At 37.1% G+C, this 13827-nt stretch overlaps 1 protein-coding gene across 1 annotated transcript in view; it reads right to left on the bottom strand.

Moving 5' to 3' along the window:
* Nucleotides 1-2469: 2469 nt before the first annotated feature.
* Nucleotides 2470-13827, bottom strand: part of OSTN (osteocrin) — a 30199-nt gene continuing 18841 nt past the window's right edge. Inside the window, exon 3 of the mRNA XM_008009527.3 lies at nucleotides 2470-2658. Coding sequence (XP_008007718.1) covers nucleotides 2574-2658 — 85 coding nt within the window. The 3' untranslated portion in view covers nucleotides 2470-2573. The remainder of the gene's footprint in view (nucleotides 2659-13827) is intronic.

The following is a 13827-nucleotide window of genomic DNA, read 5'->3' as shown; positions in this document are numbered from 1 at the left end:
AAACCCCGTCTCTACTAAAAATACAAAACATTAGCCGGGCGTGGTGGCGGCGCCTGTAGTCCCAGCCACTCCGGAGACTGAGGCAGGAGAATGGCGTGAACCCGGGAGGCGGAGCTTGCAGTGAGCTGAGATCCGGCCACTGCACTCCAGCCTAGGCGACAGAGCGAGACTCCGTTTCAAAAAGAAAAGAAAAGAAAAGGACACAACATACAAATTGATTGGATTTCACTCAACAGTGATTCAGGAAGCACTGTATTAATTCAACTCTCTTCATAGTTTAGTAGCTAGCTGAAATTTCTACGGTCTCAGTCTTCATATAAACATTCAAGGCCGGGCCCAGTGACTCACGCCTGTAATCTCAGCACTTTGGGAGGTCGAGGCGGGAGAATCACAAGGTCAGGAGATCCAGACCATCCTGCCCAACATGGTGAAACCCCGTCTCTGCTAAAAATATATTTTTTAAAAAGTAGTCGAGCGCGGTGGCGGGCCTCTGTAGTCCCAGATACTCGGGAGGCTGAGGCAGGAGAATCGCTTGAACCCGGGAGGGGGAGGATGCAGTGAGCCGAGATTGAGCCACTGCACTTCACCCTAACCAAAGAGTGAGACTCGGTCTCAAAACAAAAACAAACAAACAAAAAAATTGGTGTGAAAACGAGTTCCCCGTATAATTTATCATAACTTGTTGTGGTTGAACTAAAAAATGTTGAAATGGGTGATAATCAAGGGTGGTAAAGGTATATGTGGAAACCAATCAAACTTGATTAATTTTACCTCGTTGTCATGATGTTCTCAGAACATCAAGAAACTGGAGGACTCAAAGAGTTAACTTGGTTTTTAAATAGCAATTAGCGAGTTTTTACTCAAATATAATGTGGCAATTTTTAACAACCTTGCAGAGTGACCATACTTGGTATATCTCTAGATATGAAGAAATAATGTTCAATCTATTTTGAAGATGATGCTGATTAAAAGGCAGTGTTCTTGGCAGGATTCAGGAAGTTCTCTTGTATCTACAGGCATTCATTAACCGCAGAGGTTCATAAACAACTGCATGATAAAGAAATTTATTTTGACTCAGTGATTCTGAGAATGAGAGAGTTGAGATAAAATACTGACTATTTATTGTGGTTTTAGAGCATGAGGAGGAGGAACAAAATGGGGCGATTTAAATTAAGAGAAGATCAGGGCTAATGTGATAGTTTTGGGGCCTCTAAATTATTGTTCTAAGGATCATCTCGAGAGAAGCAGAAGGCAGAATTCCCTCTTCTCTAGCCTCGGATTGTTAAAGCAGTTCTAATTTGTCTTATTTTTAGGGAGCGGGGATGCACCTTCTATAAGCCATATTGGAAGAAAACATATTGCCAAGATTTCACATTCAAAAAACATTTATTTAGTGTTTAAAGGATATGTATGATTAAATGTTGTGTTTAACATATCCACTCAGGATGTAACCTTTCTGGATTTTAATTCTGTGTGTACCACTTATACTCTATGTGGCACTGTAAGTTAATATTTCTAAGCCTTCCATTTATTTGTATAATAATAATATTAATTAATACTTATTAAGAAATTAACATGTCAGGTACTATTGTAAGTGCTTAATATGTATCTATTTAATCCTCAGGACAATGCTATATGGTAGAAATTATCATTCTAATTTAATGAAGAAGTGTTTCAGAATTTAAATAAGTTCCCATAGCTAACAAATATTGATAGATGACCTGGAATTTGAACCCATAAATCCTGATCTCTTTAGCTGGCAACTTTAACCCTTATACATCAATACTTCTCAAGATATTGGAGATAGTGATAGTATTGCTTTATGAAATAAAATGATTAAATGAAGCAATACACATAAAGTGCCAAGTATAAGGCCTGGAACAGTAAATTTTTAGAACTGTAATATCAACTATCACTTGCATGTATTGTGTATCCAATATATTGTAGGCCCACTACAAACATCTAATTTAATCTTCATAATACCTCTACATTATTACTGAAGTGTACAAGCTGTAGAAAAATAAACTATCTTAACAGGAACAAGCTAATGAATGAATGAAAGAATCAGGATTTGGCTAAAGCATTTTGATTCCATAGCTAATGCTCTTTCTGCTGTGCATTTTCTCTCCTATGCTCCACGTTATCATAATTCTAATAACGTACTTATCGTAAACAAAATGATGTGTATCACTTGAATGTGTCTTCTTCATAACACAGGGATTGTTATACATTTATGAAGGAGATTTAATATATTGACTAGGATTTTAACCCTTATCTGCATATTAATATTCAATGGTTAATTACATAGGAGTCTGAAAACAACTAAATCATTAATTTTGGAGAGTAAAGCAGAACTAGCAGATTCTTTTGCTTTTTAACTATCATTTAAGTGATTTAACATTAATATACTATACTAATTGAATACATAGATGATTGAAAAAGTGAATTGATAAGCTAGGAAATCAAAAAGGGAACTTATAAGCAAGAATAGATTGATTACTCCATTGTGAAATGTTAATCAAATGCCTGCATATATTGTTACTTATTCAAATTGTACTCACAATTGGAATCAATTAGCCTCTGGAATTTGAAAGCCGGTTTCTACCAATCCGATCCATGGGGATACCAAATCGCCTTTTTGGATGATCTACTACTTTCCTGAAACAAACCAAGGAGGACATTGTTAAGCTAAAGTGCAAGTTATTGATCATTATTTTTGTTTTTATTTTATGGAGATCTGGGGGCTTTCTTTGGGAGCTGGAATAAACATGATAGTTCTCACTCACCAGTACCCACTATATGCCAGACACTATCTCATATTTTCAACATCTGTGGGAGTAGATATTACTAGATATTATTAGCTCCATTTTACATATGAGGAAACTGAGGCTTAGAGAAGTTAACTTATCCAAATTCAAATAGAACAAACCAAAAGCCAGGTCTTATCAGCATACTAATCTGCCAACTAAGTGCTTTAGTTTGAGAAAATCCTTTCCCCCTTCAAATTGTATTTTCCTGTTATTTGGTGAAGATTAAACTGGAACAGTAGTTTTTCACAAACTTTGCTTCAGAATGGCTCATCTAAAGAAGGATGATGGTGGGAGAGGAAAGAGTATGATACTAAGACTGAATGTAGAGGTAAATGTGCCTCTCATGTCTTCCCTTAGACTTCACCCAGAGAAGCTTTGTATGTGGTAGTCGACATTTGCTTATATTCTCTTTGCTAAATACTGTTTGAAATAAATTAAACATCTTCATTATTAAAGCGAAGTATAAAAAATCCACACAGTACTACCAAAGGTCTAATATAACTTCCAGCTTATATTTTCTATAAATTACCCCTTTAAAAATAAGACGCACTTTAGAAACTTTTCAATTCGATTTGCTAATATTATCATCACTTACTTCTATCAAGCCAAAATCTTAACAAGAAAGGATCCAGAACTTTGGTTGTATAACTCACTGGCTGTGGGAATTAAGACCAGTGTGAATCTTTATGAAGAAAGTGACAGCGGGGAGAGTCTAAGAAGCCTATGTAAATCAGTGATTTATCTCATAGAAAAGGTAACTGGCTTATAATAGTGTTAGGCTTACTGTTGACAAAATATACATGCAGAAAAGAGGGCAAAAAGGAGGGCATATTATAAAAGTATTAGACATGTACAGATTTTAAGTGTAGTAAATTCCCAGACCAAGAAACAGAACATTACCAGCAGACAAACACTTTTGTAATGAGAAATACACTTAAAAGGCTCTTCTCCCACCAAATGTAAGGAATTCTGCTGGACTGCAGTGATGTGATTATGGCTTACTGCAGCCTCAACCTCCACGGCTCAAGTGATCCTCTCACTTCAGCCTCCTGAGTAGCTGGGACTATAAGTGTGTGCCACCATGTCTGATTAATTGTTTTGAATTCTTTGTAGAAATGGGAGTCTTGCCATGTTGCCCAGGCTCATCTCAAACTCCTGGGCACAAGGGATCCTTCATCTTGGCATCCTGAACTGCTGGGATTAAAGGTGTGAGCCACCTTGCCTGACCTGCTTCCATTTTTTGACCAATAGTGATATACTTCATTGCTTGAAAATCTCAGTGATGTACGACATAGTGTCTCACAAGGAAAGTTAATTTTCAGGAGTTTAAACACTCAAGAAAATATTTGCTTCAGAACATTTTCAATAACTTCTTTAGTTCTTCTCCAATTCCTAGTGTCATATTATTAAACTATACTTATTTACCAATAATTACTTTATACTAGTTTAAACACTAAACATGAATGAAAACCTCAATGCCTTCGAGGCTTTTCTTATTATGATTTAATTGTTTTTTCTATTATAATTTACTGTGTATCTGCTATGTATAAGGTTCTTTTTGTGGCTGTTAATGGGTAGAAGAAATGAGTCAGAAATAGCCTTTTCCCTCAAAAACCTGTAACTGACTACTCTCAGATTGATGATGATTTAACGTAAATAGTAGAGGAAAATAATTATGCCAATTTTTTTCCTTAACTACATGGTCATATCAGTGCTCCTGATATTACTACGAGGTAAATAACTTAGTAAAGGTCTTGGAGGCCAGGCACGGTGGCTCCTGCCTATAATCCCAGCAATTTGGGAGGCTGAGGTGGGGAGATCACTTGAGGTCAGTAGTTTGAGATCAGCCTGGCCAACATGGTGAAACCCGATCTCTACTAAAAATACAAAAATTAGCCAGGTGTGGTGGCACGCTGCTGTAATCCCAGCTACTTGGGAGGCTGAGGCATGAGGATCGCTTGAATCCAGGAGGCTGAGGTTGCAGTGAGCTGAGATCGTGCCACTGCCCTCAAACCTGGGCGACAGCACGAGACTCTGACTCAGGGGGAAAAAAAAAAGTCTTGGAAAGTATGGAGAACGTGAGAGATTTTTACTGTTGTACCTTGTACATTAAAAATATCTATAAACATTGATTAATTCTAATTAAAATAATGTACTTAAAGACAATTAATAGTTACTTAATACCTTCTATGTGCCAGATTCTGTGCTCGGTGCTATGCACACAAGGCTAATAAAAATAGACATGGAAACTGATATGGTGTTGGCATGATCTTGGCTTCTACAACCTTTGTCTCCTGGGCTCAAGCAATTCTCCTGCCTCAGCCTCTTGAGTAGCTGGGATCGCAGGTGCATGCCAACACGCCTGGGTAATTTTTGTATTTTTAGTAGAGACAGGGTTTCATCATGTTGGCCAGGCTGGTCTCAAACTCCTGACCTCAAGTGATCCACCCACCTTGGCCTCCCAAAGTGCTGGGATTACCGGCCTGAGCCACCACACCCAGCCTACTAGTTCTTGAAAGCAAATGGGGATCTTGGTCCTGCCACTGTAAGGAACTGAATTCTGCCAACAATGTGAATGAGAGGAAGTGAAAAACCAATCCTCCCAGGTGTTTGAAGGACTTGTGAGAAAGGGAAGGAAATAGCAGCTGGGGAAAGCAGTCACGTGATACCTGCACTGATTCCCCAAACTCCCTTTAGAAATAGACGTTGTCAGGAAAAAATAATACATTTACTTTTTTTTTTTTTTTTTTTTTTCTGAGACGGAGTTTCGCTCTTGTTGCCCAGGCTGGAGTGCAATGGCGCAATCTCGGTTCGCAGCAACCTCTGCCTCCCGCGTTCAACCGATTCTCCTGCCTCAGCCTCCTGAGTAGCTAGGATTACAGGCACCTGCCACCACGCCCAGCTAATTTCTTGTATTTTTAGAAGAGATGGGGTTTCACTATGTTGGCCAGGATGGTCTTGAACTCCTGACCTCAGGTGATCCACCCGCCTTGGCCTCCCAAAGTCCTGGGATTACAGGTGTGAGCCACCACGCCTGGCCCCTTTTACTCTTTTAGAGATACGTATGATTAAACCAACATCCTTCGGTCTCTCCTACCAAAATTTATTTTCTCAAAAATGAACGTAAATAAGTGAAAATGTGTTTTTCTTTTTTGCTTTACCACAGTTGATCTTTCCCTGCTCAATTAAATAAGACGCAGTTACAGTATAGTGGAAAGCAAAATAAATTCTGTTTTACTTCCTTTCTTTCCCTTTTCCCCATTCTCTCCTCACCTTCTTTCCCCTAGATTTGATCCAAAATGTGTTAGAAACCAGGAGATGGAGGATTTGGGTTCTACTTGATTCTTTTACTTACTGATAGTACGACCCTCTGCAAGTCTTTTATTCTAAGCTACTCTTTCCTTTTTAATAACATTCAGATAATACTTGCTATGCCCGTCTTCTGGAGCTGTTTATTCACTTAACAAACTTATTTGTTAAGTGATATTTGAATGTTTCATGCATTACCATGTGTTACACGGACTTAACCATGTGTTATGTGTTGTTCTCTGCATTGGTGTTACGATGGTGAGTAAGACAAAGGCTACCTCTCAGGGTTCACATTTTACATTGAAAAGAGCGAATAAGGTAACACATGTAAAAACATTTCCTACATTTCAACTGACACTAATTTTTCCTGCCAGTCTAGTCCAGTGGTTTTCAATTTGTAATTATTTCTGTAGATAAAAAGCTTTATAAAAGACAGCAATATCTGAAAAGTAAAGAATTGTCCCAGTAAAAAAGTATCCCTCTTACTCCATATATAGTGGCCCCTGACAGACCTTCCAGAAACACTGTAGGTTCCCCAAAGCGAGTTTAAGTGAAAACTACTGGTCAACTGGATAAAATAGTAACTCATGGTTTTACTCTAGCAATAAATTCATAATTACTTCGATTCATCTTATCAAGTTGGAGATTGGTTGTAAATGCTTACAGATATCTGGAAATCAAATAAGAAAAATAAATACAACAAATATACATATATAAATCAATTCACTTTTAAATTTTTAGTACTAATACAAAATAAAAATAATTTTCATAAAGCACATAATCAGAAACCATAACAGCCTGGTGAAATACTTTCTATACAATCTATTTTCATCAGAAGTGAAACGGCAAGCTAGTAGTTATTTTAACATTTTTGTTGATATGAAATATATATGTATATATAACGGTACTATATTCTAAAACACATTCACTGGCATGAATAGAGTGGATGAAAAATTAACGTTAGATAGAAAATATAATCTTAAAACCAAAAGGCAAAGTTGTACTTTTTGACTATCTAGTCCCTCTTGTGACAAAATGATGGTATGACATGGCTTATATGATATATGCATTTAAAACAACCCACGTTTTCCATTCTGAAATATTCTGTAAGTAAAGTAGTTTAAGGATATAGAATATTTATCAAACTAATATGATGACAATGATTAGATTGTTTATTTTAAATGCAACTTTAATTTTCACACGAAAATCTGAACTTCCTATGTGAAACAAGATTTTCTTTAACATTTATAGTCTTGGATAACTCCATTTCTAAAGGTATTTTACATTCTAAAAAACAGCAGTTGGAAAAATTGTATTTAAACTTTTTATTGAGAATCACTTCACACATAACAGAGTCTGTACATTTATCTGTGTTCAATTTAAAGAGAGTAAAAATAGCCCTATTTCCAGTAGCAGCATAAGAAATAGAGCATTACCAGTACTTTAGAAATTCTGGTATTCCTCCTCCCAAACTGCAACTGTTGCATGGCTCAGTCCCAGAGTCATCTATAGACTAAATTTTGGTCTAATAATTCCCTTGATTTTCTGCATAATCTCAGAATCTATATGTATTCTTCAAAAAATCTGTTGTTTACTTGACAGTTCCAGAATTTCACTTAAAAGGAATTGAGTACTACAAACAATGTACAGCATTGTGACTATAGTTAATAATGTTGATATTAACATGCTAATAATGTAAATATTAATTATTATGTTGTTAATGAGGTTAATAATAATCTATACTTGAAATTTGCTAAGAGCAGATCTCAAGTGTTCTCACTAAAACAAAAAACAAAAAACGGTCACTGTCAGGTGATAGATATGTGATTGTGGTATCATTTCACAATGTGTACATGTAGCAAAACATCATGCTGTATACCCTAAATATATACAGTTTATATGTCAATCATAGCTCCATCAAGCTGGGACAAAAATTATGTATGAATTCTTCTCTACTTCTTTCAGCAAATATTATGTGTTTTGAGATTTTTCCAAGCTGACATGTGGAGCTGTAGTTCCTTTGTTTTACTGCTATGTAATATTTTTTTCTTTTCTTTTCTTTTCTTTTGTTTTTTTTGACAAGGAGTCTCGCTCTGTCACCCAGGCTAGAGTTCAGTGGCGTGATCTCAGCTCACTGCCAGCTCCACTTCCCAGGTTCATGCCATTCTCCTGCCTCAGCCTCCTGAGTCGCTGGGACTACAGGCGCCCACCACCAGGCCTGGCTAATTTTTTGTATTTTTAGTAGAGATGGGGTTTCACCGTGTTAGCCAGGATGGTCTCCATCTCCTGACCTTGTGATCCGCCCATCTTGGCCTCCCAAAGTACTGGGATTACGGCTTTGAACCACCGCACCCAGCCACTGCTGTGTAATATTTCATTGCATGAATACACAACCATTTGTTTATCCATCCTACTGTAAATGGAAATTCGAGGTATTTCCTCTATTTGTTGTTGTTATGCACTGTTCGGCTGTACATGCCTTTGGTGTTCATGTAATGATTCCTCTACAGTATATTCCCAGTAGTAGAATTGACAGCTATGTCTATACTTAATTTTATTCCATAATGTCATATTATTTTCCACAGTTATTGTATGAATTTATGAACCCAAGAGCAGTGTATGATAGTTCCTATTATTTCAAATTTATGCCAGTCCTTGTATTTTGGGATTTTGAATTTTGCTAGCCTAATGCTTTGGTAATCATATATCATTGTGGTATTAATTTACTTTCCCTGAATACTAATGATGTTGCTCAGTTTTCCATTTGTTTATTGGCCACTTGGATTTTTTTTGAAAGTGCCTGTTTGAATTGGCAGCCTGATTTTCTATTTTTTTTCTTTTAAACATTTATCTGTAGGAGGGCTTTGAATACTCTGAATATTAGACTTTGAGAGTTATAAATTTCATATTTATAACTTAAATTTCATATTTATAATATTAACATGCTAATAATGTAAATATTAATTATTATGTTGTTAATGAGGTTAATAATAATCTATACTTGAAATTTGCTAAGAGCAGATCTCAAGTGTTCTCACCAAAACAAAAAACAAAAAACGGTCACTGTCAGGTGATAGATATGTGATTCTCCCATCTGTGATTCACCTTCTTTATTGTGATTTTTAAAAAAATCTTTGATGTTGTTTTAAAACATCAATATTTTTGCATCTCATGTAACAAATCAACTCTACCCTAATATTATGAAGATATTCTCCTATGTCATAAAATATTTTTGTAGTTTTGCCTCTCACATTTCAGTTTTTAATACGTTGAAATGAATTTGTGCAAGGCACAGTGGCACATATCTGTACTACCAGGTACTTGGGAGATTGAGGAGGGAGTGTCCCTTGAGTCCAGAGTTCAGATCAGATTGAGCAATATAGTGAGACCCCATCTCAAAACAAAATAAACAAGAAAAAATTAAATTTGTATTTATGGGGTGAGCAAAAATCATGTTTCTTTTTAAAAAATCTATATTCGTGCCTAATGATTCAGAAATTTTAGATTCAGCTTGTCAAGTTCCATAGAATATCCTATTGCTATTCTGACTAGGATTGTATTAAATCCAGGTACAATTCATGTAGGGGAGAATTGAAATCGTTATGATACTGATTCTTACTATCCAAGATCGTTTATTTAGAGTATTTTTAACGTCTTCAAATAAATTGTCAACATTTTCTCCAGAGACCTTTTTGTTGTTGAAAGCGGCATCATTTAAGAATATATGTTGTAGGCATTTTTAACAGTGTCCCTTACTTGGTTAAAAAAAGTTTCCTTGTATTATTAACTTAAAATTGATTTCAATCATAGGTGGGGGTTTAGCTTTACTGAATGCTTTTTCTGAATCTATAGAGATGATGTGATTTATATCTTCAATTGGTTAACTCCATTAATTGATTTTCAAAGTCAATTAAATTTATATTGTATTTTTGTGATAAACAACATGATAATGGCATTTTTTTAAAATACCTTGCTGGATTTGTTTTGCTATTTTTTTAGTAGGAATTTTCTATCGGTAGTCGTTAATGAGGCTGTCCTACAGTTTTCTTTTCTTGCTCTCTCCATATGTGGTTTTGGTGTTTAGATAATGTTATTCTCATTAAATGAGTTGAGAATTGCACCTTCTTTTTGGCTATCCTTCTGTCATTTATTTAATCACACTGAAGCTTGAGAACATGTTTTTTATGATAACTATGCCTTTAAATTTTGTAAGGCTTATTTTACAGACTAGCACTTCATTTAAAATTTCCATGTCTAAATGTTGTTTAACTGTTCTCAATAGGTGTTTCAGGTGTCATTAAAACTTTTTTTCCTTCCATTTGTTGGATACAACAACTTTTACTGATCTTGTTTATGGTTTTGAGATCCAAGGAAAGACACTTCGAATCAGAGTGTGAAAAATGTTCCTTAAACTTGATAGTCTAATTTCACTACTACAGCTTAAAGGGGCACTAAAATGCTAGTCCTCCTTTAAGAAAGGCACAGAGCTCCACCAACACTGAGTACTATCCAAAATAGGAGAAAACAGTAATCACTAAAAAAGAATGTTCCTTCAAATAGTTCAGTAATTTAGATTAGTAAAACAGGGAAATTAATGATTATAGTATTAACCTTACATGAGTGTACTAGCCAGACTCCAAGGTGGACCCCAATAATTCTACCGTTATGTAGTCTCCTTCTGCATTGAATAGGGCTGACTTCTCCAGCCAATAGACTATTGTGGAAATGACACTGTTGGAAGTAATGAAAGCGATTGCAGCTTCTGCCTTACTTTGTTGGATCACTCCTTCTGGGGGAAGCCGGCTGCCATTTCCTAAGTTCATGCTAACAACCCTGTAGAGAGGTTTACATGGCAAATAACTAAGCCCTCTTGCCAACAGCCAGCGAGGAACAGAGACTTCCTGCCTTCAGCCAAGTGAGTGGGCCATTTAGGAAGTGAATACTCCAGCCTCAGTATAACTTTCAGATGACTGAAGCCCTAGGCCAACGTCTTCACTGGAACCTTGAGAGAGACCCTGAGCTGGAAAAAAATGAGTCAAGCTTTTCCTGGATTTCTGATGCGCAAAAAGTGTGTGAGAACAAAAATGTGTATTGTTGTTCATTGTAGGTAATTGTTGCGTAGCAATAGATATCTAATACCATGAGATTCACGGTGCTCTGAGATTCCAGGAGAGAAGAGACCACACCTAGTTTGGGGGTTCTAGAAAAAACTTAGAAAACGTAGGAAAAACTTGAGGAGCATGTAGAAAAATAAATGATCCTCCATGAATCTTGCAATCTTGGTTACTGCAATTGAAAATTACAATGCAAAACTAAGAAATGTTTACATTAGGATAGATATCACTATATACAACCTTGGAAGGACTGACATGTGAGAAGAGCCCAAGATGCAGGTCTTGGCAAGAACTTGTGAAGGATGAGAAGGAAAATATTCTCATATTTCCTTCTCATAGAAGGAAAAAATAAGGTAAAACCCCACTTAATAAATGGGGTAGTTTTGAATAACAAAAGAAAATGCTAATTCACTTAGCAGGAAGTTTACTTTTGACTTCTAGGATTCTGTGTCAAAAGTGATAATTCACTTTTCAAAAGATTCTGCTCAATTTATGATGATGGAGCTGACTAGCCATAATGTCAGCTTCTGATGTATTATCTCAAGGGATTGGCCACATGGACAGGCATTCAGAAAGAAACCATGAGTACTGGAATCACATAATGAGATTTAAGTGACTGTATTGGCATGCTTAATTTGGAAATGGTTGTAGATGAGGCAGGAAAATAGGGTCTGGAGGCAGGGAACATAAACCCCATGCACACTTCAGCTATGACAGAAAATATCCTCTCCGTAGGGTGTGCCCAGTATGTGACTTTGTAACTTAATTTCATCCCTTCATTTACATAGGGCATACACCAAGTAACCAATGGAATCCTCCAGAGGGTATGTAAAACCCGTCAAAATTCTATAACGGGGCCCTTGAGCCCCGCTCCCACCCTGTGGAGTGTACTTTCATTTTCAATAAATTTCTGCATTTGTCGCTTCATTCTTTCCTTGTGTCATCCTTTCCTTGCTTTGTTTGTGCGTTTTGTTTAATTCTTTGTTCAAGACGCCGAGAACCTGGACACCCTCCACCGGAAATACGGAATTTATCATGTAAAGCAGAGAGGGTCTCCATTTGCTTGGCTCATGAACCTTGAGGAGCTAATGAAACTTTTAAAACCTCTAAAACTTCTGTTCGGCAAATGGATTTAATACAAAAAATATCCTGTAGAATGCTCTTTTGGGGGTTAGGGTGTGTAATACATTGCAAAGCCTATATATGGAATCGAGTATTATCCCTTTGGGAGAAAGTTTTAAAGCTTCATACACAAGTTGGGTTGGGAGAAAAGGTAACAGGACTGTCTCATCCTGTGTTCTTGAGCTGAGTGGAGAAGAGCTATGCAGTAAGGAACAGTCACTGGCAACAATGGCCCAAGATCATTATGCTCAAAGGCATTTTCCACTGTGTAAGAAGGCAGTGCTTAAAAGGGCAGCACACTCTTGTGAAAGAACATGGAATCTCCTCAAATCACTATGCCAAAGGGGAAGTTAAGTTAGGGAACTGAGTCAATACTACTGCCTTCCTTTTGTTTCTAAACTGAGCTATAATTCCACAACCCCGTATCACAGCCTAATTTCCTCTATTCCCTCTTTTCACATGTTTATCTTACGTAAACTGTAGATTTACTGAGCACGAGAGAATGCATAATTGACTTTTCCCTCTACTTGCTCTTGTCATATGTAAAATGTAGATTTACTGAGGCTAATCAGAGCTCCACAAGAATGGAAGCATCTGCCTCACTGCCCGCATGTCCTGCCTTTTTCCCCGTCCTGTATGCTCTTTCCCCTTGAAAACACCCTTTGGAAAAAGCACAGGTCACAGGTGCTCCTGTGACTTGGATTTTTTTTCCCGCAAGTATCTTCAACTTTGGCCAAATACACCTCTATTGATTGAGAAATGCCTCAGTCACATTTCGATTAATACTGAATCCCTTTTCTGTGTGTCTCACACCTGAAATGGAGCTCATTCTTAACTACGTCCTCTGGAGATGACCAAATAAGAGCTAAAAAAGAAAAGCATAAACCTTGAGATGCCGTGATGGGCCTAGTTCTGTGGCATTTCTTCACAACAAATTAGAAAGAAAAGAAAATGTTAGAATTTTTACCGTAATCTTTGGGATTTTTGTCAAGAAGGCAATCATATCTGACAAATTGAATCTGGCATTGCTCTTCTCAACTTTAGCCTGGACCTATTGTTACAGTGCATAGAGCTGTACTGAGGCATGAACAGGAACGGGGCAGAAGAGGGCCCCACACCCAACCGGGAAAGTCAGGTAACCATAGGTGATGGTCAGGCGTTTGTCACACGTCCTCTCTAAAGCAATAATTGGTCACAGCCAGCACAGAGAAAGGCAGTTTCCATATAGATCAGAACTATCTGAAACTGGTGATCAGCAGCTTCCTGATAAGATCTCAGGAGCTGGGTGACTGGGCTCAAGCATGTGCTTTAAGAGGTTAAATGGTGGCGTTTAACTGGTACATGACCTTCTAGGGGCTTTCCACCGAAAGAGCGACGCCAGATGCCGGAAGTAGGTCAGCATATAAAACCCTAAGGCCAAGGTCAAAGGGGAAGATGTCCGCTTGGCCTTCTTCCAAGTGTACTTTACTTTT

This window comes from Chlorocebus sabaeus, chromosome 15 (genome assembly GCF_047675955.1).
Source record: "Chlorocebus sabaeus isolate Y175 chromosome 15, mChlSab1.0.hap1, whole genome shotgun sequence".
Lineage (NCBI taxonomy): Eukaryota > Metazoa > Chordata > Mammalia > Primates > Cercopithecidae > Chlorocebus > Chlorocebus sabaeus.
This window is presented reverse-complemented; position numbering and strand designations above follow the sequence as displayed.